At 43.0% G+C, this 27,641-nt stretch overlaps 1 protein-coding gene across 2 annotated transcripts in view; it reads left to right on the forward strand.

Moving 5' to 3' along the window:
• Positions 1-27,641, forward strand: part of STARD13 (StAR related lipid transfer domain containing 13) — a 220,872-nt gene that overhangs the window by 18,375 nt on the left and 174,856 nt on the right. The window contains exon 2 of one of the 2 annotated variants that reach the window (XM_083609001.1): positions 3,766-4,712. In XM_083609001.1, the coding sequence (XP_083465127.1) occupies positions 4,053-4,712 (660 nt within the window). In that variant the 5' untranslated portion in view covers positions 3,766-4,052. The remainder of the gene's footprint in view (positions 1-3,765; positions 4,713-27,641) is intronic. The other variant, XM_083609002.1, reaches the window with a different exon arrangement.

The raw sequence follows: 27,641 nt of genomic DNA on the forward strand, positions 1-27,641 counted from the left end.
GTGAAAACAGTTTGCTGATTAAAGACCTGAAAGTGGACACCACACAGCTTGCACCCAGCAACTTCATCCAGACCAACAAGGCGTTGGTTGCGAGCCTTGCCTAAAACTAACCAAAATATGGTGCAGAGAGGAAAGACAACAGCTTGGAGGGGAAACTACAAAGGAGGCTAGAATGAAAGACTTTAAGAGCCCCATATTTATTCTGGCAAAGGGATTTAAAGAATATGTAAAGGTAGGAAGTGAACTGATGGCCTAGAGGCAGCTTATTGTGGCTCTCCATTGAACTCTGCTCATAACCTCGCAGTATTACCTTCCATTTGCAGTCAGTGCGAAAGGAGCAGGCCAGGCCACCTGTGTGTGACAGGAAAACCACCTTCTCTCCAGGCACGGAGCCAATACCTGGGGGGGTTCTAGCTCCCAAATGCAGAACAGAAGTGACATCACCAAATACGGAAGAGAACATAAAAAGGCCAGGTCTAGTTATTACTTTAACTGACGGTTGTTGTTGGGGTTTTTTTTACAACCATGTTGCCTTTTTCATTGCAGCACAAAATGGGGACAAGAGCAAATACAGTGGTACCTCGGGTTACATACGCTTCAGGTTACAGACTCCGCTAACCCAGAAATAGTGCTTCAGGTTAAGAACTTTGCTTCAGGATAAGAACAGAAATCGTGCTCCAGCGACACGGTGGCAGCAAGAGGCCCTATTAGCTAAAGTAGTGCTTCAGGTTAAGAACAGTTTCAGGTTAAGAACGGACCTCCGGAACGAATTAAGTACTTAACTCGAGGTACCACTGTACATGGAAAATTTTGTCTTATGTGGGTAAAGACTTTCATTGTGCAAAGGCAAAGCCAAGTCTCATGCTGGCTCCAGATTTGGGGGAACCACCGAGCAAAATGTCTGCACCGGGAGACATTTATGGGCCTACTCTCCACCTCACCACTGCCCAGCCACTTGCCCTCTTTCTATCTGATCCCAAACTGCACTGCCACCCAGGGGAGAGTGCAAGCCAAGCGGAGAATTGGAGAAGGGTTGAGTGGTTGAGTACCTGCTTTGCATACAGAAGATCCCGGGTTCAATTCCTGGCATCTCCAGGTAGGACTCGGAAACCAGGCTGGAGAGCTGCTGCCAGTCAGTGCTGACAGCACTGAGATAGATGGACTGCTGGTTTGACTTGGTATAAGGCAGCTTCATAGGTCTCTAGAATTCCAGCTGAACCAGTCACTTCTCTCGTCTTCTTACTGCTTGGAGGGGGAAGCAGCAGAACCAGGAGACTCCAGGGATCAGCAATGGACCCCCTGAAATATTTAAAGGTGCTCCTTCCAATCAGCAGATTTTCCAGCATCCACTCCTAATTAATTATAGGCCGCTACGGTCTAGTTTCAAGGCCCGTGCAATTTCAAGGGCATAATCTATCGATCGTATCCACAATCAATTCTGGCGGCATGCTTTTTCCATCCACAGCTTCTTGGATGATGTCAGCACCACAAAAACAATACCAAAAACATGTCCACAGCTCCCATTTTTGTCTGTCTGTGGGGGGAAAGGGTCCTCCCACCCCTCTCTTTACCGCATTAGTTTCTTATCTGGTTCGAGTAGATGTAAAAAGTGCTGCATGAAAAGAAATTTCCGAGCCATTCGTCCAAAACCTGACAGAAACACATTAATGATGCATTCAGTGTGAAAACTGACTCCAGGTGCTTCAAGTGATAAAAGGAATAGTGCAATGGCCTGACAGTATGAAGAATCGGGTCACAATTATATTTTTAGAAGTGATTTTTTGTTCCTTTCAAGCATGCTTGCTTCCCATCCCTTTCCCCCTTCTTTTCTGTCTTCTTTCTCAGAATAACTTGGCCAGTGCTTGCAGAAGGCTGTTTCTAGCCTCAGGGATTTTCACACATACTTCTGTTGACAGAGTTCCTGTATAGCAAGCAATCTGAAATGCCTTTTGTTAAGGATCTGTTCATACCCCCTTTCTGTTCTGCCTCAACATTTGGAAGATCTTTCAGCTGCTGAATCCTACTATTGCACTCATGGAAAAAATTGAATTTGGGGTTGTCTTGCAGAACAGAGCAGGTAAAATTATCCATAACAGATGCATTATTTCTAGTCCCTTGGTTTGTGGGTTTTTTCTCTACGTGTTTATTTCTCTTCGGGGCAATAAAAACATTTTTAAGAAATCAAAAGTAACTATCAAATGATGAGTGGGGACTAGCAAGCTCTATTTGTTAAAAGTTAATTTGCAGTTTCTTCTGCCAGGTTTAACTTTCACTTCAAGCATACAGGTTAAGTAAAAAATAACAATCCTTGATGTGTACTTACTTTTAAGGGCAAAACGACAACTGAAGTGTACCAGGTAATCAATACACATTGATTCGTTTGTCAGAACAATTATCTTTACAGAAACCATAAAGGAATAATTAACAAAAAATATGCTTTCCTTTAAAAAAAAACACACCACCAGATGAATAATAAGAAAATGAGTGGTAAGTTAAAAATACTTTGGGTTTTATTTGACTTAGTCTTAGTCACTGTAGATCATTTTAAGTCCAACTCATTTCACTGGCTCTACTTCTCAATTTATGTCATTCTCAATGTATGGAATTAGGTGCTCTTATAAATGTCTGTATATTTTTGTGCAGCCACATAATCATCCAGTTGCAGAAATCTGTGATTTTGTATGATCTACTTGCTATGTCAAAAATATTTCCTAAATTAAATATGGCTACAAAGGAAGTATTGTTTTAATAAAATGAAGACAAGTCTGTACCCAAAATCATTTCCCCATATTATCTTTTTATAGACAATTATAACTGCATTGTGCTTTTTGGGTCTAACAAGTTTTTTGTGATCTTTTTCAAGGAAGCTTTAAGCTTATCTTAGTTAAGGAAACATGAAATTGCATGCTTTGTGGGTTGTGAAACAGCCATCCTAGCTCAGGTTCCTGAGAAGTGTATGAGGGTATTTAAAGACACTAAATTGGCCATATATTGTGCTTTCTGTTGCAAACACCGATTACAGCATAGTGGCCAGTCCCAGTCTAACAAACTATGGTTTGGTGCAGCAGGAACAAGCAATGAGCTTAAGAACTCCCTCCTCCAGCAAACCCTTCCCTTCTCATGTGCCTGACTGCAGAAACCTCCTGGCTCATTCAGCCACAGTTTCCCCAGTATGCTCAGTCTAGGAAACTATGGTTTAATCACTTCCTACAAACTCGGATTGCAATAAACTGGGATAATACTGTGGTTTCTAATACTGGTTTGTAAGAAGCATATAATGCGCAGTTTCTTGGTTCTGGCATCAGAGGGAAAGTGTGGTTTAACAAATCATGACATCTCTGTAGCTGCACATGTAAAAAGAGGAGGGGAAACTTGTAAACGTTTCATCTTCAGCCAACCATTATCTAGCGCCATCTTTATTCAGCCACCCATCCGTCTACGGCTACATACTCACTGTGCATTTAAAGCACATGACTTCCTCAAAGAATCATGGGAACTGTAGTTTATCCTTTACAGACCTACAATTCCCATCACCCTTAACAAATTACAGTTCCCCGGATTCTTTGGAGAGTCATGTGCTTTAAATGTGTATGGTGTATATACAGCCTAACACTTCATAGGGCACTGCCCAAAAGAGACCAAGATTCTCAGGAAGATGAATTCTGTGTTCTAAACAACATTCTGTTCTTCTGAAGAATCACAGCATACATGTATCTTTGTTTATCATTTGTTTTCTCTCTTTTTTGGTGGGGGACGAATGACAAGGTCAAAGTCTACCAAGAAGCCTGAAGCTTTGAATCTTAAGATTGAGCTCACATGCAGTAACATTTCTAATGTAGTATTTTGAATTTCAGGAACAAAGAAGTCTTGGATAATGTCCGCGCAGCGCTTCTCCAGGTAACTAAAAGAATGTAGCTCCCAATAAATAAATGAAAGACTTCACTGCATAAGGAATGTTTCACAAGATGTCTAGCAATGAAATGGAGTTTGGCCTTCTCTGATGGATTAAACTTGATGGAACGGAAGTGCAGCCATTCGATCAGGAGGAGGTGATGTCTTACTCTAGGCCTGCTAAAACTGACAAGCCACTTGAGACTTCAGAGGAGATAAAAGAAGAAATAGAAGGGGAGATCCATTGTCGTTTTCTGGAAACAGCTCCAAGACCTTCATTTATGTCTCACTTGACATACAGTGAAACATCCTTGGAACTTACCAAAGTTATTGGCCAGCTGTATGTTGATGGAGAGCCTGAGGAAAACCAGCTGGATGGAGAATTATTATATTCCTCAAATTACAAAGCCACAGACAATCCAGCCCAGCCCCCTTTCCAGTTTCTTCCTAGACCAAACTCTGACAAGAAACTGGGCAGAGCTCCTGAAACCATTCAATTAAAACACAGGTTAAATGCTTGCACATGTTCACATTTAAGATCTTCACAGCACAGGATTAACTCCAAAATTCAGATTCGCGAGGTGACAAACATAGAAGCTTCTTTGTCAGAAGATCTGGAGGAGGAGGAGGAGGAGGAGGACAAAGATGTTTTCACAGAGCTACCAAAGCGCGGGACAGCTTTGGAGAGCCTGCACAAAACGTGCATTGCTCAGACGAAACGAAACAGAGATGGTCACATCAGTAATAAAGGTGTCTTCACAGTCATTGCTGGCAACAATCCCAAAGAGAAGGAACTGAAAGAGCGCAAAATGCATCGGCGGGTAAGACAACATGATTTCATGCTATAAGGCAGAGATGGTGATGATGGGGAAACACAGTCTGAATTCCTCCTACTGACTCCTGTAACGTGTAACAGGAGAGTACCATCAAAGCGCCTACTGATATTAATTCTAGGGGAAGAAAGGGTTAAAATGTTGTTTCTCTGTGATGCAGCTTGTGCATAAGTTGGGGGGTGTGCTAATGTTTTTGGCCCTCTGGTCCTTGCTCAGTTCAGGTATGGATCCTGTTGAAAAGTAGTTGCCAACCAGGAATAAGGAAAAATCTTAGCAAAAGAAGCAGTGAACCCTCCAGTGTTTAGCTCCCGTCTATAATTTCATATTTTCTGACCTGGAAGAGAAAGCAGTATTTTAGATGGGAGTGCTTTTCAAAGTGCCTTAGCTCAAGCACTCTCTTGAATTTGACATTTTCTGACAACCGGGAGTTAGGTTACATTACCTACACATGACAACATTTATTTCACTGTAAACATTTTGAGGGTGTGTGTTTTGCTAACAACAAATCCCCAGAACACATATACAGGGGCAAATATCTAAACTGACTAAGCTGCTTTTTCAAACTTAAAAAAAGTACAGTCAGTTACTTTTCAGTCCAGTTATGCAGTTAAGTAGTAAAGAATGACAGAAGGTGAGATCATGGAGGCAATTATATTGCACAATCTGTAGCCTTAGGGTGGAGTTAATAAGCAATCTGTCCCAATGGAGAGTTTTAAAATTACAAAAAAAGAAGGGGGGCCCTATGAATTAAATTTAAGTTGTTCAACTGAATTTTTTCACATCTTGAAATTATAAAATTAAGCACATAAGTTTGGGCTAATGTTTTCGAACACTGCCCAGATGGATGTTTAAATATTTAACTTCATGCTGCTCTGACGCCATATAAAAGTTATACACATGAATCACATTCTCAAAGAACCAGTCAACAAGTTATGCAGTGGCAAAAATGTGATTTCCATTGTTTACACATACAGCCAGTAGCTATGCTAAACACTCTTCTGTTACACGAAGTTCTGGACAGATCTAGTCTGCTCCTCCCTTCACCCAGTGGCTAATGACACCAGATCACCATGGTGAGTGATTTTGGAACTTATTTTCATTAGGTTCATAGGACATGCTCAAACTACAAGAAAGAAGATTCCACCTAAACATTAGGAAGAACTTCCTGACAGTAGGAGCTGTTCGACAGTGGAATTTGCTGCCAAGGAGTGTGGTGGAGTCTCCTTCTTTGGAGGTCTTTAAGCAGAGGCTTGACAACCATATGTCAGGAGTGCTCTGATGGTGTTTCCTGCTTGGCAGGGGGTTGGACTCGATGGCCCTTGTGGTCTCTTCCAACTCTATGATTCTATGACTTTCTTATATAAGTGGAATATACTTGTTACACATATAAACAAATGAACAAAAGCACCCTGTAGGTTAGCTGAAGGGGTCCCCTCACTGGCGGAGGAAGAGGAGTGCGGGGGGAGCGCACCACCCCTGGCAGCGTGATCCCAGTGCGGTGCCATCGCGGCTGCCCCCCTGCGCTGGGCGCCATGCCCCCGGGACGCGCGCCAGCCCTGCCCCTGCCTGCTTTCCGCCCCCCCCCATGCAGGAGCATGAAGCTCCGTCACCGGGTCCCCTTGCTGAAACTAAATCAGTCCCCTTTTTCTTTTTTAGACTCTGAAGTGTCTCCTAAATATGATTAGCATAGAGCACTATTATTTGCCTATGAAGCAAAATATCACATAGAAACATTAGACTATCCAGGTAGATCAGGTGAATGGCCTATCTAGTCCACCCACCTTGTTCTCATAGTGGCCAACAAGATGTCTGTGGGAAGCCTGCAAGATGGATCACAGAACTGGAAGGGACCCTGAGGATCAACTAGTCCAACCCCCCTGCAGTGCAGCTGTCCCATACAGGGATCAAACCTGCAACCTTGGCGTTATCAGTGCCACACTCTAAACAACTGAGCTATCCAGGCTGACTAAGACATGTTTGCAAGGGCACTCTGCTCACCTGCAGTTTCCAGCAACTGTTATTCAGAGGCACATTGACTCTGACAGCAAAAACAGAATATAGCCACCATTGCAGTTAGTAGCCACTAATAGCCCAGTCCTCTGCAGATTTGTCTAATCTTCTTTTAGAGCATTCTTTTTAATGCTAATGATGATTCTGCAAGTAGAAGACTAATAGCTCACAGAAGGAGATGAACAGGAGTTAACATATAGAGGTAACTGCAGTGTACATGAAGTTGCCTACGAGAGCTTATAATGCAACGAGCAAGTTAGTTTCTACGATGTTATCAAACTTTGTATTTTCTATATTACATGAGCTACAATATAATGCGATTAAAAGTACAGCATTTAGGATAAATGAGCTTAATTTTTCTATATCAGAAATTCTACCACACTGCCGGAATAGTTAAAATCTCTGTTAACCAGTTACAAAAACAAGTTTCTTCCCCACCCCCAGTCCCTGTATTTTGAGTGGGATGGTGGGGGCTTAAAAGCTCTGCAACTCCTTCGGAAGATTTTTTTAAAGCCTTGTTCAAAAGGACATGCTAAGTGATGACCTTGATGCTTATCGCCAGCATACCGAACATAAACGAGTATGCTGCAAACAACAGGATATCCCTTGTACAAGATGAACAAATAAGGAGAGTTTATCAACAGGAGATATTGCTTCACTTTTCGTTCTTGGTCCACGTGAACTGCAAGTCAGTAGTGCTGTGCTCCTTCTGGTATCCAATAACTATACTGTCCCCATCCCCCAAAAAAATTAAATGTTCAGACAGGCTTTATTTTTACCCCCTAAAAGGGTTTACATTAAGAGCATACACCAGCTGTCCAACAGTGTTTTGATGCTGAGCCTGCTATAGAATTCCATTTTTGCCTGCCAGTGGGAGGACAGCAAACAGGGAGCCAGTCTAACTTCTCTAGGGAGTTCCAAAATCTGGGAGCAGCCACTGAGAAGGCCCTCTCTCCATGTCCCTACCAAGCGTGCCTTTGAGGGTGGCAGGACTGAGAGAAGTCCCCCCGCCCCAAAGATCTCAGAACTTGGGTAGGTTCATATGAGGGAACGTGGTATTTCTGATAGCTTGGACCTAAGGCACGTAGGGCTTTATAGGTCATAACCAGCACTTTGAATTTTGACTGGAAACAGACTGGAAACAGTGGAGCTGCCGTAATAAGGAAGCCGTATGCTCCCTATAACCAACCCCAGTCAACAATGTGGCTGCAGCTTTTAGTGCCAGTCGACATTTTTCATAACTTTTCTAAGGCAGCCCCACATAGAGTGAGTTGCAGTAACCCAAGCTAGTAGTCAACTAAGTTATACTCAGAACAGACCCAGTGAAATTAAGGAGCATGCCTAGTTAGGTCCATTAATTTTAATCGGGTTACTGAAAGTAAAACTTAAGATGACTACCGTCCATTACTCCATCAGCAGAAGCAATATGTCTCTAAATGCTAGTCACTGCGGAACAACTGTGGCAGAGGGCTATTGCTTGTGGGTTTCCCATACACATCTGGTCACCCTTTAGGGCAGTGATGACCAAACTTGGCCCTCCAGCTGATTTGGGACAACAGTACCCATCATCCCTGACCACTGGTCCTGTTAGCTAGGGATGATGAGAGTTGTAGTCCCAAAACAGCTGGAAGGCCAAGTTTGGCCATCACTGCTTTAGGGGAACAGAATTAAGGACTGAATCCATCAGGACTCTTCTTGTGATGTCTTCTAGATATAGAATTTTGGACTAGGTTCACATAGTAGCTGGGCTATGCTATTGCTTAGAGACGCTACGTTTACTGCCTTGTTTCTGTAAATATGCCAGTATTTATTACGGATGTTATTCATCTAACTGCTTTACAGGAAAAGGGGCTTAAGCTAAAAAGAGTTACAGTGAATCAATAATAAATTGGAATCATTTAACAACCACCTGAAGAGACATGCTCAGAAAATTAGATAAGATAGAAAGGCAAGGTTACATAGACAGTTGTAATGCTTTATTCTGTGCTTCCTGATTGGCAGATAAATCCAAATCCCGATTAAGCAACAATAGGTTGCATTCAGGGGCTAAGCCACCACTGCATTCACCAGCTGGGGTGGAACATGATAGGCAGGCAACAGCCTGCAGTTATACCAGCCTAAAGCTGATTCAGCAATTGGGTCTGATGTCATCAGGTGACAAGGCTGGGACTAGTTCAGTTTGAGACAGTCCATCAACTGCACTTCTGCTGGCCCACACAGGCAAAATATGGACCCCATGCTAGTGGTGTGGCATTAGCAGAACTTTATAGGCAGAGGCTGGCAGTAATGTTCTGGGCTGGGTGCAGGAAGACCTCCACCTAGGGATGATGGAGAAATTTGAATCAGTTCGCATTTAAAGGTGGATCTACCAAATCCACATGAGAACCAAAACGCAGCTATCCTTTGACATTCACACTTATCTGAATTTCGCAGTGCAGTGCTCCAGCTGAGTAAAGCATATACTGGGATAAAGTGTGCAGAAAAATACAGATAGAACAAAAGTGCATATATTAAGGGAGGTTGCACAGAGACATGTGTGTATTAGAATAAATTCACCCTAAAATGATCGTGGTTTTTCATGAGGACCTAAAAAATTCTGTGCTTCAAGTGTCCCTGACAACCCCTTTTCCTTCAAGCTAAATAATTTTAGTGCCAAGCCATTAACAAAATAGTTACTACAAAATTGTCTGTTTCATAGAATTGGGCACTTTGGCAGGCATCATGTGAAGTGTTTGTTAGATTTACTCTAAATTGGTTCTGGCGGTTTTTTTAATCAAATGCTGCAAACAAACCACCTTGTATGTAGGTGAACTGCATTGTACCTGTCATAGATTCATGTAGCACAAAACCCAAGCATGGATCAATCAGGATTCAGCTATTACTCCTAAGTCAACTATTTGTTTAGGGCTTTTGCAAAGAAAGGGATAGAGAAAACTGAAATCACAACAGACATTTTGCTCTTAGTGTTCCTTGTGCCAAATTTATTGTGGTTGTAACTTTAAGTGATTTCATTTAGCCCCTACTACATGTTCACCCCAAAAGGGACGCGGGTGGCGCTGTGGTCTAAACCACAGAGCCTAGGGCTTTCCAACTGGAAGGTCGGAAGTTCAAATCCCCGCGACGGGGTGAGCTCCTGTTGTTCAGTCCCAACTCCTGCCCACCTAGCAGTTTGAAAGCACATCAAGTGCAAGTAGATAAATAGGTACTGCTCCGGAGGGAAGGTAAACAGTGTTTCTGTGCACTGCTCTGGTTTTGCCAGAAGCGGCTTAGTCATGCTGGTCACATGACCCGGAAGCTGTCTGTGGACAAACGCCAGCTCCCTTGGCCTATAGAGCAAAATGAGCGCCGCAATCCCAGAGTTGCCTGCAACCGGACCTAACGGTCAGGGGTACCTTTACCTTTACCTTTTACATGTTCCCCCCACCCCAGCCAGCCAGAGTTCAACAACAGAAACAAGGATATAATCTTGTTCCCCAACAACAAAGCTGAAGAAAAATGCAACTTCAGTCTATTCATGTTGCCCTTATAGATGAGCATTGCAGATGAAATCATTTTCCCTGCATTGACTCTTCCCTGCACCAAGATACATCTAATATCTATTTAATGGTGTAGCAGAGCCAGCACAGACTCTGTCACTGCCACCTACTGGATAATTAACTCCTGACTTCAGTAAATCCTAGAGTCTCAAGAAATCTACTACTGTACTCAAAAAGCTCACAGGAACCACTGTGTAACACTTCCCTGTTCTCTCTATTTTGCAAAGTAAGACTTGAACAAAAGGTTTGTGATGCAGAATGAGTAAAAGGACCTCTCTTAAGCCAGCCCCAGTGCACATTATCGACCATCTTACCCTCCACAGCATAAGTAGCACCGACTTGTGTGTTAATTATGAGAGCAACTGATCTGCAGAAAACAGAGGTCAATTTCCTAAATAAAGCCATTTCATTCACCTTTCCAAACTGCCTAACAATGCTAGACCTTCCAATATTGGGATGAAATTTGGGGACATTGCTGTTGCATATCCCACTCTTTCCTATGCCAGGTCCCAGCAGTAATATCTTTCTTGGTGGGACAATCCCACATCTATACACGTAATGATAAATCACCCAGTGAAACTGGATGGTAGATTTCAGAGCAGGCAAAACTACGTACTTCTTTACATGACACATAATTTTCTGAATGAACTGCCATTACCTGGGTTGGCTCTAAAAGCAATGATGTTCATGGAAAATAGGCATATAAATGGCTAAAAGCCTTGATAGGCAGATCTCCATGTCCTGTGTCACTGAATACCTGTTGCTGAAAACCAGGAAAAAACCTGTTGCCTGACTTTATGACATGCTTGCAAGTTTCTGAGGAGCATCTTGCGGGTCACTTTAGAAACCAGGATGCTGGGCTAGATGGGTTTTTGTTCAGATCCTGCTGGGCTCTTAGCAATTCCAAAGCTGTTATTTTCCTCCTCAGCAAGCTATTCCTCGTGCCCCCAAAGCACTCTTTTTTACTTTATTCCGTAAAATTTAATACTGTACACTGTTTGATTGGAAAACAACCCAAAAAACCTCAAAAGCGTTTTACAAGCGAAAACAATAAAATCAGAGAAAACTAAAACAGATTAAAATGACCTCAACTTCCTAAGCATCTGGGTGGGCTTGTCTGAACAAAAATGCTTTTAGCGGGCACCCAAAAGTGTACAGTGAAGGAGCCCACTTGGCATCAATAGGCAGGGAGTTCCAAAGTGCAGTTGCTGCCACACTGAATTCTTTCAAATGATTCTGCTTCCTCCTTCTTCTGACCTTGCTAGCCACGTCCCTGCCTCTGAAGTGTTTTACTGCTAGTAGTTATTAATTGATTTAATATGTCGCTCTTCACCCGTCGATCACAGGACAGATTTACTGTACTACAGGATTTAATTGGGGCTCGCTGCCAAGTTAAATTTTTTAAGATCCCTCTCACTTTACTTTCCCAAACCAAACGGGTTTTTACATTTCGCGCTCCCTCCTAGCCCATCACACCAGCTCAGGACCTTCAACACCTCATTTTACTTTCATAGAATCGTAGAGAAGGGAAGGACCCCGTAGTGCCATCTAGTCCGACCCCCTGCAATACAGGAATCTTGCCGTCAGCCGTCCCAAGGTGGGCTTGAACCGCCATCCTTCTGATCAACAGCCAGGCGCGCTGACCCTCTGCGCCACTGAGTCGCAGACCCAACGCTTCTATTTAGCAACTCCCGCTTATGCGAGGCCCATCGAACCCCGCAGACAACCACCTCTCCCGCCGCCCCTCCGAGAGCCGCGGCCCCGCCTCCCTCACGTGACCGCGAGGCGCCGGCGTGCGCGCGCTCTCCCCAGTACGTAACGCTGTTTCTGGGCCGCCGCCTTCCCACAGGAGGGCGCGTGCGCGGGAGAGACGGGCGGAACGGGCGCGTGGAAGATAGGGAGACGGAGGGAGGGCTGGTCGCCAGGTGGCGCCGCTGCCCCGTCCAGCCCAAAGCGCGGGAGCGGGTTGCGTCTTCGGGCTACGTCAGCGAAATGTTCGCGGCCGCGCGCAAGACGCGCTTCGAGGGGGACGCGGTTAGTGTCGGGTGAGCGCGAGGGCGGGGGTGGAGATGCGCGCGCAGGCAACTGGGCGCTGGCTGAGAAAGGGGTGGGGAGAGAAAACCGTCGCTCTTGAGGGGAAGAAGCGGAGCGCGCGCATGTTGTGTGTGCGTGGGCGCGCGCGCGCTATCCGCTTTCGTTCATTTCTACGTGGCGGGAGCTGCGGGAAAAGGGAAGGAAGCTGAGGTGGGCGAGCCTGGCTTGGTTCCCCGCTCCCTGTCAAAAGCTGGTGGCACAAGGTGTCTGTTTGTGTGAACGACACGCGAGTCGCCAATATGGCGAGATTGGCTGGGATGGTTTCGGCGACCCAGCGCCGGAGGTGGCAGGGTTTTTCGGGGCGAACTGCTTCACGGCTGCTTTGTTTGTGTGCGTTTGGTTTCCCCCTGGTCTCAAGGGAATGTTGTTCCTAGACTGTCGTACATAGATGGCAGCTTCTTTCCTCTTCTTCTAAAGGCATTGATGGTCCTTTTCCCCGACCAGTTTTCGAAGACCACCATCTCGTCGTCCCTCTCCCAAACTTGAGGGAGGGAGAGGCATTCAGTGTGAAACTGCAAAAACCTAAAAGCCCTTTAAGACAGCTGTAAGGAGAGTCGGTTTTCATAAAATAAGTACCCAGCGATTCGGACACTGGGAGTAGGTAAAAAAAAAAAACACTACCCAGCCACATCGAAAAACTATATTTCCTAGTGCTGGTGAGGAACATATGTATTAATTGAGGAGTTGTTGTATTTGTACCCCATCCAAATACAGAGTGGCTAGAGAAGGAGGTAATTTGGTTGCCACTGGGTGTTGAGAGAACCAGGGGTGCATTGAATCAGCAGGAAGGGTGGCTGTGATATAATCCAACATGTGCAGCAGATAGTGTGCATTGCATGCTTTGTGATAAATCAGCCTAGGGGTAAAGTATGTACAGAGTGCTTCCCCCCCTCACAATATGCATTTGAACAACTGGACTACTTCTGCTAAGTACATTTCTTTATGACTCAGGCTCTGTCCCTCTTACAACAGCTGAATATAGTCAATCCTCTGTCACTACATCCCCATGTCCCTCTTAAATTTCAGGCTGTTGCACCAAGCCTCTATTAGGATTTTGAAACATGGTTTATTAAATCACAAATCACTACTTTTGCCAAAACGCCTGCCTCGTGGTTTGCTGTTGGGTGGGCTACTGTACTTTCAGACCATCCCAAGGTTTGTCCTTTATATAAGAACTAGGTATACTACCCTATTAAAGCTGGAAAAGAAGTATAAAATAAAAATAATGGGAGATACCCCAAACAAAAATTGTGTTTTTATACACTACACATGTTTTCTGAAGCAGGGTTGGTTTGGATGAAACAAGACAGAATTTATTAGCTCTCCTACTTAAAACAAACAAGAAGTTAAAAACCACAGGAGGGAATGATTGGATTTGGAGTAAGCAGTGTTCATGGCACAATTTTTTAAAACTTTTTTTTAAGTCCCCTTGAAGCTTTTATTTAGCATATTGGGGAAACACAGTTGCCATACACACTTCCCACCCTGTCCCATAGTTTTTAAAATAAAAGGCGTTGCATTGCCTCACCTAATTGTACCTTCAATAAACTGAACAACTAGTTCCAAAGTATTGTAACTTCCTCAATTAGCAAATTCAGGCAATGAAAAACATGGAGTCAAAACAGAACAGCTGAGAAACGAAGAGGTGGTTTCAGCATATTCTGGAATATTCTGAGGTTTGCAGAAGAGCAAAAATGAAACAACCCCCCCCACACACACACACACCAAAGAAAACAACAACTCAATGTGCTGTTGAGTAATATGCTCAACAGTCATGGATACATGTCAACTGGAAAAGATTGTGCATAGGTGGGGAATGGAATTGCCTTTTTCAAGTCTTATACCTCGTGGCAGTGGTGTGGCCCTCTAGATGTTGTTTAACTTCCAGTTCTCCTCACCAGTATGGTCAAGGATGATGGTTGTAACCTGGGAACATCCCAATTCCTGGATAAGGCATAGGGGGCAAGCAGGAACTCTGAAAAGCAGCTCTTGTGCTTGGAGGTGAAAAACACTGCCATGTTTTGCTGCAAGTCCAAACAGGGCTATTGAGGAACAAGTGGAAAATAGGGTGCTCTGGTGAATCTTAAGGGATGCAGAAGTAAAAATTACAAAATGTCTAAATCCTAAAAAGTGTAACCTGCCCCCCATCCCAGCTGTGATGATGTCTGAGCATATTCGGTGGCCTCCAGAATTTGGAGACCAGACGCCTTGAGCACCAGCTGAAATATGGAAAAGAAGTGGGGGCTGTTAGCCTCCTTGAGCTCTTTAGAGTATCCTGGAGTGAGGCTGGTGTTTTAGTGAAATGTTTACTCTCACAGTGGATCTGGCTCTGGTTCTAATTAAGGAATAGCTACAATTAAAACACATTCAGCAACATTTCCTATTTGGCTAGTCATGAAGAGTGAATGAAAGGTGAATGCATTGACTTGGTTCCCAAGTCTATGTTTTTCTGTGTATAGTGTTTGGGGAAAACGCTACTGCCCTTGGACCACTTCATAAGTACCTTTATTGTTGTTGTTGTTGTTGTTGTTGTTGTTCTTAAAATGTGTGATTCCACATGGCATTTTAAGGATTTTCCATTAAAAGTTGTACTGGAATAGATCAGATTTGTATTGGTAAGTCTCAGAAAATAGGAAATATTCCTGGTAAATAGGAACAATTGGACTGTATCTGCTATTGAACTCAAAATGCTTTATTTTTTAGTATACGGTACATGGATTGGCTTCTGCTGAAAGCATGTGTCATTGATAATGTAGTGTTGAGCACCTTAAATACATTTTGGTCACCATTCAAGTCTTTTGAGAAAATGACTTATTTTTTCTGCAATTGTAGTATTATATGCAGATAACACCAAGCACTTCTTAGCTGGACAAGCTCAGACTTCAGGCTAGTTGTACCAGGTGTTGGAGTAACTTGTGAAATAAAACAATTCAGTTATTTGGAAGTGAGGAGGGGGCAGGGAGTTGATTAAATAGATGATGAGGTGGCATCAGCAATGAAAAGGTGAAGATGGGCGGTCCCAAGATAATTCAGGCCCTTCAAAGAGGAATAAGTGTCAAGGCAGTTTTCCTGATTTTTTAAATGCCAACTTTGTAACATCTGTCAACAGCAGTGTCTTTGAAGAGAGTCGATAATGAAATTCATTGTTGGCTGTCATAATTTGTGTTAGAGCAATGGTGCTTTGCTGCAGGCTATGTGAACAGAAGGAAAGCAAATAGTTGTTAAGAACCAACCAAACTTTTCAATGTACATTATAATGTGGAAAACCTGGCCAAAAATAGATTTCTTTCTTAAGACTGCAATGTGATTTGTTCATATATGTACCAATTTTGAGTGTTATCTTTAAAGTATAGGGACTAAAACATGAATTAAGACATTTTCCTGGATAGACATTTGTGTGCCTTGACTATATTTGTCTGTCACCCACATTCTGTGTCCTTTCTAATTTCATGACCAGACTAAATACCGGTACTTGTTTTTGCTTTTCACTGAACTAATAGCCCTTGTTTCTCTTCCAGTTTATTTCTGAATTGGAATGAAAACTTACTAAACTTTATTTTCAAAACTTAAGTGGCATCCAAGTATTCTCCCTAGATAACCATGCATCGCAGTAGTTTTGGTCCAAGGAAAACAAGTCCCGTAAAGTCTAGGAATGCTGCCTTAAATGGTTTATGACATGTCACATGCAGTGTCTCCCTTCATCTACTTTATTCTTCCTAGTCCTGTCTAAATCAATTGCAGTCAAATACAGTTTTGCTTCAACTGGATGGGTTTTCTGGTGTTTAGTATTCATATGAAGCTTGGAGGCTATCCATCTTTTGATTTGATTGATTCTCTGATATCCACTATATGACTAATCACAAGTACATAAAGCAATATGGAAATTTGTCTACATAGTTGAAGCAGCGCCTTTCATTTCAAATATATGTTGAAATTCCTACTGTATTTATATCCGAAGACAATTGTTCTGCCTCCTTCCAAAACTGAATGCAAAGCTAATATTTGTGTACTGAACAACAACCAAATGTTTTAAAACCTTGTAATTCATGTTTGGGCAAGCATTTTGCACAAGTGCCCATATGCAAAAGAAGAAGCAGAATAGTCAAATATGGGGCCGAGTAGAGAGTTAAGCAAAAGTTAAACAAAAAAGATCTTGTGTTTAAAAAATGCTTTTCATATGCCTGATCCCAGTTCCTAATGAGGTAGAAGTCCCTTCACTCTTCTACTCTATAAATAGCTCACAGTTTTGTTGTTTAGTGAGGTGGTAAAGCTGTGGCAAAGTAAAAAAGGATTCCCCTTCACTCACATACAGAAGATTATGCTAGCCATTGCAGTTTTTGTGTGTATTTGTAATTTTATACACTGTATATATAGTGTGTGTGTATACATATATATGCAACTCTATTTAAAATGCTCCATAATCACCCAAATATTTGTGGCTGGGAAGCGACCATGATATATAACTAGTCATATAAGATATGGCATTTGTGTGTAAAAGCAGTTGTTTGCTTATTTCTTTCATTCTCTTTCTATCCTGTTCTTCGTCCCAAAGGGTGTGGCAAACAAACAACACCATTTAAAAGCAATCACATATCCTCACAGCAAATAATTACAAGTTTGCCAAGGAGTAGTATTTTTCAGCCATTAAGTGCTCGAGTTGACAGGAATGTGTTTATATTTCTCCTGAATATTAATAATGAGGGAGACAGTCATGCCTCACCAGGGAGGGCATTCCCATAAGTGGGGAACTGCTGTTACAAATCAGTAGCAGCAACCTACCTGCAGCAGCAGGGTCTCCTAATAATTGTAAAGCCTGAGATGGTTAATATTGGACAAGATGCTCTTTGGGGTACAGTGGTACCTTGGGTTACATACGCTTCAGGTTACAGACTCCGCTAACTCAGAAATATTACCTCTGGTTAAGAACTTTGCTTCAGGATGAGAACAGAAATCATGCAGCGGGCAGCGCAGCAGCAGCAGGAGGCCCCATTAGCTAAAGTGGTGCTTCAGGTTAAGAACAGTTTCAGGTTAAGAAGAGACCTCCAGAACGAATTAAGTTCTTAACCCAAGGTACCACTGTACTTGGGTCCTAAGCCATTTAGGGCTTTGTGCACTAGTGCTTACGCCCTGAATTGATCTCAGTAGCTCACTGGCAGCCAGTGCTGAGCTTTCAGATCTAGTGACATGGGGTCCCATCTCAGCACCAAGCAACAAGTGGAGGAATCTTAAAGCCCCTACTCTTAGGACAGCAGCTTCTTGCATTGAGATACTTCACCCTTTAACAATAATTCTTCCTATCTGCTTGGCCCTCAGATGAGTTCCATGCAGCAGCAGCAAGCCATCCATTTCATTGTTTAATGAGGAGAGATTAAACTGATTACTCCATTGCTGATGCCTCTTGCTGGTCTTCTTAGTGGCAAGAGGTTTTGTTGTTGTTTTAAACGGGCTCACCCAGGCAAGGCATCAGCAACTATGAACCCTGCTGGGATTCATGTAGCATTTGCCCAGCCATGCCATGCGGTGATGCCAGACCTGATAGACTTACTTGGTTTGAGGCTGTTACATACCCCCACACTGAAGCAAAACTCTTTATGCATAGTGATAAGTCAATGCAAAGTGATGGCATGACTTTGGGTGGAACATAGGGGGCATGGGGCACCTAGGCTTTAAAATGCTCTCAATAAACCCTTACGTTCTGATCTGCTTCATAGATTGAGAAGCAGACTTTGAGTTTAAATAACTGGCATGCATAGATTTTTATTTTATTGGAGGGGGAGCAGAACAGTACTGATGTCTTTGATCCAGGGCACAGTAAATAGTTTCATGACTGGATGGCTGAGTGCTTGCATTCCAACAATTCTACTTACTGAAGTCATTTGGACTGAAAAACACTGAGCAATATCGACAAAAAAGCAAGGATTGTGCGTCTATTCCATCACCCGCCTTTGTGTTTTATAGCTAAGATCACAAGGCTTTTTAATTCCAGTAGATGATGAGGCTGGGCTCTAGCCAACCCTGAATTTTCTACACATTCTGCAAGTGCTTGTTCATATCTGCTGCATTCCTGCTGTTAAGTGTGTTAGTATTTTCCATGCTTATTGCAACATGCTTCTCAGTGAAACAAATGAGTACACTTTAAAATGTTTTTATGCTGAATAAGAGGATACAGAGAAATATGAAGATCGTTTCAATCCCAGAGGAACATGTCAATGCCTAGTATATATTTATTGTAAATTCTGAAAGAAAGTGTGTTGAGCCACTGTAATATAATGGTTAAGAGTGTTGGGTAGGGGAGAACCTAACCAGCTGCTAGCTCTCTTCAGATGTTAAGGTATGGGGGGGAAGGAGTGGTGATGAGTGTGCCAGCTCTGTCTGCTCCGTCAGGGGCAAAACTAGGCTTTATTTCACCTGAGTCAAAGCCTTCTGCAGAGCCTCACTACCTATTTTGGAATGGATTATGTAAGGTTCTAAAATGTTCAGGCAACATCCACGTGTATACAAGCGACCCCACTTCAGATTGTTGCCTTGTGACAGAAAACAGCAGAAGTTGTGATGGTTGGTGTGGGGCTGGAATGCTCATCCCTACTTCCCCTCATGAGTTGAATGCCTGACCAGGACTTTTATCTTCCAAGCTAACCTACTTCAGACCCTCCAAGTGTCCCTATTTCCCAGGGGCAGTCCCTGATTTAGAGAAGCCGTCCCAGTTTCTAATTTGATCCCAGAATGTCCCGCTTTCCTTAGGACGTCCCTATTTTCATGGGGAAATGTTGGAGGGTATGGAGTTATCCGACCCCTGAGCTGTCTGAAGGCAGCCCTGTATAATTAAACAGCCCTGTTTAAATATGTCTCATATATGTCAGAAGCCACCCTGAGTGGAATGGGGCGTCCCTATTTTCATCAGAGAAATGTTGACGGGTATGCTACTTCAGAAGGCTGTTGTATACCATTATAAATACAAAGCAGGCTTATTAGATTGGATGAGAGGTGTCTAACTATAATTGTTGTGTGTGTTACTTTACAAAGGCCAGTTTTCTGTTTTAAGGCTGTCTTGGCTAAGTCCAAAATCCATTGAGAAGACCTGTGACTAGACAGACTCCTAGCGAGCAATCAAATTATTATAGGGATTATTTTATAAGTGGTTTCCTTCCGTACATGTTAATAAGCATTCTATATGGAAAATTTCAAGTACAGTGGTACCTCAGGTTAAGTACTTAATTCGTTCTGGAGGTCCGTTCTTAACCTGAAACTGTTCTTAACCTGAAGCACCACTTTAGCTAATGGGGCCTCCTGCTGCCGCCGTGCCACCGGAGCATGATTTCTGTTCTCATCCTGAAGCAAAGTTCTTAACCCGAAGTACTATTTCTGGGTTAGCGGAGTCTGTAACCTGAAGCGTATGTAACCCGAGGTACCACTGTACTATTATGCAGACCTAAGTTTCATTGTTTCACAGCACTGAACATAATACATTTTCTGTTTCACATCATATAGTGCAAGCTCTACATTTATAAAATTTAGTGGTGTCTCCTTTTCTGCAGTGCAGCAGTAGTTTGAAGCAGCCCGGTAAAATATATGGACTATTGAGCCTTATTCCAAGCTCAGTTTTTGTGCCAAATTTCCAATTAGTGAATGCCATTTTATTAACTAGACCCCATTAAGCTCCATTCTTTAGTATAATGAAAGCCATTTCTGTTCTCCTTAATTTAATACACAATTCAGAGGGTTATAGAACTAGACAGGAACAAATGTTAATGGAGGGAATAAGTATGATTTTAGATTCGTGGAAGCCCTTTGCAACTCATTTTTGTCTCGTTTCTTGTGTTGTAATTGACTGGGTACCTGGATCCAAAAAGCAGGGCTAAACTCACTCTCCAGCAGGAGAGCCCCCAGTAGCAGAGTTTAAACTCTCAAAAGTCAGGCAGCAGTATAGAATTAGGCATATATGTTGTTAGACACTTTTATGCCATTAATCTGCATACAATGCTCCCTTCTTTTCTACCCCTCTTGAAATGAGCAGACCATATATTGTTAAGTACGTTTAAAATGTGTTACTTACAGATTCAAAGGTCAGTTCATGCATTTATCCAAGCAGCAGCAAGGAGAACACAGGCAGAATGAATACTCTTTGGTAGAAAATACAGAAAGATAGCTCCAAACACATGCTCTAAGCTTGAAGCTTGCTTAGACACATCCTCCCTGGTAGGTTACATTGCATGGAAAGAGTGAGAACAGGAAGAGAAGACATCACTTCCTCTCTCATTGGAGAAGGGGAGGCATGACCTAGCCGAGTCTAGGGATCCAGCTCTATTGTCTTAACTCCCTCATGCACAGTTATATTTGACTGCAATTTCTCACACTTTATCTCTGGGCAGTAGTGAGATTTGGGGTCTGTAGGCAGTGGAAGAGCAAGTGGATGCAGTGAGGTCCACTGAGGGCCCCTTGCCGAAGGGCCCCCAAAAGCTGTAATCGGCAATGGTGGCTTCCTTAATCCCACGGTTTTAGCAGCTATGGGAGAACAGAGGAGGTAGTTTATAAGGAAAGGCTGCCTCCCTGGAACACTTATCTCACAGCTGGAAACCTACTGAGCCAGCAACAGAGTATAAAGCCACAAGTCCACTTCTTAGTGGGGAAATTTTCTGACAATTACGTAAACAGGGTCCTTCTCTGCTTAACGCATCTTTCTGTAAAGCAAGGTAGTATCTTTTTAGATGATTAATCTAAAATAATGTTTCCTTTTATAACCCCCCACCCTACCCTCCACAATCCTCTTGAGGAAGCAAGGGCTCTGTGTTCTCTCGCAGTAAATCACAAATGATGCTTCTGGGACACGTGCATTTGGTTATACTGATTACCCATCTGTTGAGAGTGCAATATATTCATTCTTCATTATATATTTAGGGTGAGGATACTTTTGCTATCAGTGACTATCTATTTGCTTCTCCTGCGATTTCAGTAGCTTCATAAGAATGCTAAACTACTTCTATCGGGCATGTGGAGTTTGATAGGTAATTCCAAGTTTACGTTTCCCACTTGAATACCAACCTGTAAAATTAGAGTTTGCTTCTCAGGGTTACAAAAACAGATACTTGATATCCCTTACAGTGAATAAGTGAAACTAGGGTTTATTGTCTTACTGAACCTTGCAACAACTCTACTGCTTTCCAAATCTGCAGATGGGAGAGGGGGAGGGGGAGGCAAGAAAGAGGGAAAGGAATGAATGCATCCAGGTGATGCTAATGAAGGGAAATGTAGCATCCCATAGGAAATTATTTGTGATAGAATTACAGGTAAACCCCCCCCAACTTCCATGTGATTGACTCATGCACGACTATGCTGGGAAAGAAAAAAATAATTTGATTCAAACCTGGAAATGGTGTGAGAGAGCTGGAGAGTCGCCATGGCTCGTGAGGAGACTTCCCCCCGAGCCTGACATCACCGAAGAGAGAGGAAGCCCCAAAGAGACCAGAGGCCCAGTGGGGCTTTGCTTAGGCTGTGCAGCCTCCCTGCCTAACAGCTGGTGTTCAGGGTAGTGCAGCAGCCACTGCTTCTTTCCTGCATGTCCTCCAGCCTTCAACTGGCCCCAGAGTTCCAGTTTGAGTTGTGGATATTTTTGGAAACAGTAGTTTTGTTCTGGATTGGAGAGAGAGCAGCAGGAAGGGCGTTTAAAGGGTGCTCTCCCTGTGAAAGTGTGGGGGGGGGGGGAAGGATGCCTGTACATCTTTCCACCCAGTCACCTCACATATTATGTGAAACATCCACATAAATCCTGTGACAGCTTTTGTTCCTTTTTAATTCAGAATTAGGAAACTTGTAGCCTTCCAAATGTTGCTGGATCCCAAATCTAGCAATCCCTGATAATTTTCCATGCTGGCTGGGGTGGATAGGAGCTGTAGCCCAACGATATCTGGATCATCGCAGGTTCCCTACCCCTCCTCTAATTCATACAAGCAACCTTTGTAAAGCCAAGCTGTCGTTCAAATGCTATTTATGCCACCGTCCAAATTCAGTAATATAGGACACAGTTTTGCACTGAGTCAGACCTTCATTCCACCCAGCTCAGTATTGTCTGCACTGACTGGGAGCAGCTCTCCAGGGTTTCAGGCAAGTGACGCTCTCAACTGTAGCTGGAGTTGCTGGAGATTGAACCTGGGACCTGCTCACAAGGCAGATGCTCCACCCCTGAGCTACAGTTCTTCCCTTAAATTTTGAACGCGCCGAGTACTTTTATCTGTGACAAAATGGCATTTTGGAGCATTTGAAAGTCAAATATTGACCAGGAAGTACGGTGAAGTGTTAGCTAGGTGTACCTTTCAGGAAACACGTTTGAAACCCTTGGCTTACAAGGTATGCCCTCTACAAACAGAAGGGCTCTTGCTCAGGATTCCAGCCAGCCAGCCATGCCTTCTCCAGGATAATATCGGCTGTTAGGGATCAATTCAGGCCAACACACACACACACACACACACACACACACACACACACACACACCAGCTTGTAGTTCTTGGAGAGCACTCTGAGAACACTCAGTCCTAATTGAGGAATTGAGGAACTTTGGTGGAATTATTTCTACTTTTTTCTTTTAATTCAATGGGAAGTGCACCAAGTATGAAGAAGGCACCACATTATTTTTCAGTAGCCTCGCCTCAGTTTCCAAACAGGCTCTCAATCACCCGAGTTCACTAGCAGCATCTGAGATCCCTTACAGAAGCTCTACCTTCTGCTTGGGTGGCTGCCACTGCAGCTTTTGCCTTACATGGAATTGCAAAGGTTTAGTCGATTGCCAGAAAGAGGCTGCTGATGTTTCCCACCAGGTCGCAGGATGAGAAATTACAGATGCTGTAATCAGAAGCTGAAAAATTCAGGGAAGGAATGGGTAGCATTTACAGCCCTTATGTATCATTCATTACAGCCCTTATGAAACATTCTTTCCCAACCAGCTGCAGTGTTCAACAGAACCACACGTACCAGCAGGCATGTATTGCTCAAGTGCATGCCAATAAACATGAGTACAGCGGCAGGTGGATGTATTTGGAAGGGAGAATAGGTGGGAAGGATTAAGCACCCTTCCTGACTGCCAATTGCCCTCTGCAATACTCCCCATCCGATTAGCATGGTAGGAAAAACATGGGGTTAGGGGACTCAGATTTGCTTTATAATATATAGGCCTTGTGACCTCTTTGTTTTTCAGCAAATCCAGTGAGCTTTCGGGAATGCAAGCCACAGGTCCACTGTAACTGGAAGGAGAATCTATCCCGTCCCCCACCAATAACTTATTGTTGATTTTAAAGGATTTAGGGTTCTGAAGTGTGATAAGCACAAATTCAGCTAGAATTCACTCATTTCTGCAGCCAAAAATCACCATTGTTTATGCATCACTTTTGGAATGTTCAGAGCTCTTCACTTAGGTTATCTCAGGAATCCTTACATCAACCCTGTAGGCAAGTTACTATTTTTACCTTCATATTGCAATTGTGGGCTTAGGCCAAAGACAGTGGTTTGCCATCTATCAAGTTTACAGAAGTGGAAATATTTTCATTTATTTGTTTAGGGCAAAAGGTACAAAACATTCACAGATACAAAAGAAAACCTAACAATAGAACAGAAAAGGAAGAAGAAATCCCCAGCAGACTACCCTACATTTATACCTACAATATGAAACAAAGAAACTATAATGAAATCAGATCCATAAATATATTTGCCTTTGTTCCTGAAAGCCTTGAGTGGGTCCCATTTTTGCTCAGATTGATGGATTCTTTGTTGTCTTTGTCTTACCCACAGCGTCCAAATTATACTTGGTTACCAATTCCCATAATTTGTTTTGAGCAAGGGATTTTTTCTTTTTTTCAAAATTTACCATTTAGCATCCTGGCTGCCAAAAGCGTTCATACCTCAGGTTTTTAGCCATTCTTCTGCACCGGCTCTATAGTCTTTACATAGTGGCAGTGGGGGCGGGGAGAGAGAGGAGTATGCTGTTGAAGGCAGCAATCCACAATTCACAAAAATCGACAATAAAATCTGGGGGGGGGGAAATGAGGGGAAGTAGACTATACTCAGAGCTCAAGAATTATGTGTTTCAGCATGGTTTAAATTGTCGCGTTGTCTGCGTACAGAATAATTCTGCTTACACTGGAATTTTATTTTTAACTTGCTGGCAATAAAGAGAGGTGCTCAATGTACTTTGAGAGAGGAATGATTTAGCACTTCTTTGCATGGCCCTTAAGGGAAAGAGATCATAACAGAGCAATAACAAAGAAGTTTACTGGCAGGTAAAAGGAAAAAAGACAGTTGCCTGAGAGGATTTACAGTAAAGGCCCTATTTATTTAAAGTAGGTGGCATTTTCTTTGACTCTGTGAGCGGGATCAGCATAAGGATTTCACTTGCAATGCCACTTATAAATAGTGCAATAAACACTTCCCAGAGCCTCATTTTATCAGGGAAATTCCAAATCCATACACTAACTGAGCCTTACAAGTTGCTATGTGAGCTTTGTAAATATTTTATGTCAGTTTTAGGCTCAAGGGCAAATATCTCTTTTGCTCTGCACTTGTGAAGAACTGTATGCTGAAAAACATTGGCTATAAAATATAAGAACATATTTCATATTCACCTGCAATCCTTCATGGACTAGTGCTAATTATTTTAATAAATCTGACAGCCTCACCCGTACATTGTGAGCACATCGGTCCATACTTCCCTGATCTAAATTTTCTTTTGATTTTTGCAAAGGGTTCCCTCAAAGCAGCCACCCATTCTGCCCCATATTCAAAAAGTAGCTTAGGAGCCTTAGGTCAGTTCTTAGGCTCAATTAAACTTCAATTAGCCAGCCTTCATCTTTGAGTTATGACAAGCATGTGTTGTGCATGCATCCAGTCATAGATTCCACTTTGAATTATTATTAATATTATTGCTACTCCAGTGGTACCTCGGGTTAAGAACTTAATTCATTCTGGAGGTCCGTTCTTAACCTGAAACTGTTCTTAACCTGAAGCACCACTTTAGCTAATGGGGCCTTGCGCTGCCGCCACTGTTCTCATTCTGAAGCAAAGTTCTTAACCCGAAGTAGTATTTCTGGGTTAGCGGAGTCTGTAACCTGAAGCATCTGTAACCCAAGGTTCCACTTTATTATTATGTACTAGTTACATGACAAAATGGCTTCTAAACAGTTTACAAGTATAAAATCAATCATAAAGTTCATACAGAGTTAAAACACAATGAAACAGTTCCATCAAAACTTTAAAACATTCATAATGTAAAAATGCAATAAAACAAGCTCGTTAAAACAATTAGATCAATGAAACAATTAAAACAATTAGATCACAGGTGCAAGTTCAGAGCAAACAGGTGTGTCTTCAAGAGCTGGAGGAATGCCAAAACTGATGGGACCTTTCATATTTCAGCCAGGAGGGTATTCCACAACACTGGTGCCACATAGATACAGGGCATGGCGCCATTAGCAGCTGCCATCTTTCTCTAAACGACTGTACTCCGTAAGGTCTTTAATTTCACACTTGGGAGGGGTGCCAGCTAGGCCATTAAAAACCACAGTGCTTCATGCGCTGCTTTTGGCCTGGCACAGTCCCCAGATGTGTTCACCAGAAACACAGTGCTGATTCTCTGACCTGGCTGTTGCCTCTCCCAGTATCAAATGAGCTTTCATCCTGAGAGGGGTATTTAGCAGGCCAAATTCAGAGTGAGTGGTGCTGGGCCACTTCCTAGCTAGTGCAGAAAGAGGCAACTGGATATCAACACAGCTCTGGTATATTCCAGAGCTTAGGGTGAGGAAACAAGCTGGGAGAAGGCTCGAACGTGGAGTGTTGGAAAAATCCAGTCAAATGCAGTTGAACACTGAGTCTACCTAGTGGCAGTGAAGGTAGCAAAGCTTTGCTGACTGTTGCATCCTCACTGTGCTGTCTGGCAAAGCTTTTCTCAGTAGTGTGGAGCCTCCTAAAGTCTGGCCCAAAGTGGCTAGTAGAACGGACAGCATACCCTCCAAGTATCCCAATTTTCTAGGGACAGAATCATGAAAGCCATCCCAGCTTCTGATTTAATCCCGGAATGTCCCTATTTCCCCCTCCAGTGCCACTGCTTCCAAACTCAGGGAGGATGATGGACTGGCGCTTGTCCTGAGTGGTGGTGGTGGCAAGGAAGCATCTTGTTGCCTCTTCATGAGAGCCAGTGTGGTGTAATGGTTAAGAGCGGTAGTCTCGTAATCTGGTGAACCGGGTTCGCTTCCCCGCTCCTCCACATGCAGCTGCTGGGTGACCTTGGGCTAGTCAAACTTCTCTGAAGTCTCTCAGCCCCACTCACCTCACAGAGTGTTTGTTGTGGGGGAGGAAGGGAAAGGAGATTGTAAGACCAGTCTGCATAGGACTTAAGCAAGCTGCTTTTGATACCAGACATTTGCACCAGGGTGCTCTGTACAAACTTAGAAACACACCAAATAGGTTGGCTGGAAAACATATCATGCCAACATTTTCAACTTGTGTTTAGCCAAGTATCCTAATGACATAAAAGTCACTTTTTAAGAAACAAAAACAAAGCAGGTTCATAGTTTCTTTAATCAAAGGCTTGGGCACCATTGTCTGTAGCCTGAACTGAAGATGCATGATATCATTACTAATTCAAATTGAAAACACAGCTGGGCTGGGGAGCCAAAGGAAGTATGGTTCGGAAGTGGAGCATTTGTGTGAGTCATGACATGTAAATGTGCGTGGCAAGTCATTCCTGATAATGTCCAGCCAAACCACAGTGTTGATGTTGGAAGATTTGGCGTGGGAAGTACAAGTATAATCCTGACTCCCCCCCCTGCCGTCCCACAACTTCTTGGCATTTTATTTGTATTTACTTTTACAGTAACTTGGTTTTCTCAGATGCTCTCTCTTTTCATTTCCTCTGACTTTATTTATTTAACTCTTGTTATTAGAACAAAGGACCCTAAGGACGTTAGTGTTCTATATAGAAGCTGAAACAGTCTTTTCCACATAGCATCTCCTGTTTTCTGCATGAAAGGAAAAATTCTGTTTTTCGCCAGGAAGACTTAAGTTCTTCTTGATGATCTCAGACATCTTGTGTTGACCCTTTTCCATCTTGGCAATTAAATGCATGTGACTTTATTCTTACTAGTTGTCTTTGTGGCATCAGTTGTAGAATTGGTCCTCCTCCTCCGCCTCAGCAATCACTTGTAGCCAAGTAAGAATGTCTTCCATGAATATGGTCTTAACAGTGTGTCTGTAAGTGACTGTCCATGACACCTGCCAAAGTTCTCTATTCCTCCCAACT

The sequence above is a fragment of the Podarcis filfolensis genome (assembly GCF_964270895.1).
Source record: "Podarcis filfolensis genome assembly, chromosome: 4".
NCBI lineage: Eukaryota > Metazoa > Chordata > Lepidosauria > Squamata > Lacertidae > Podarcis > Podarcis filfolensis.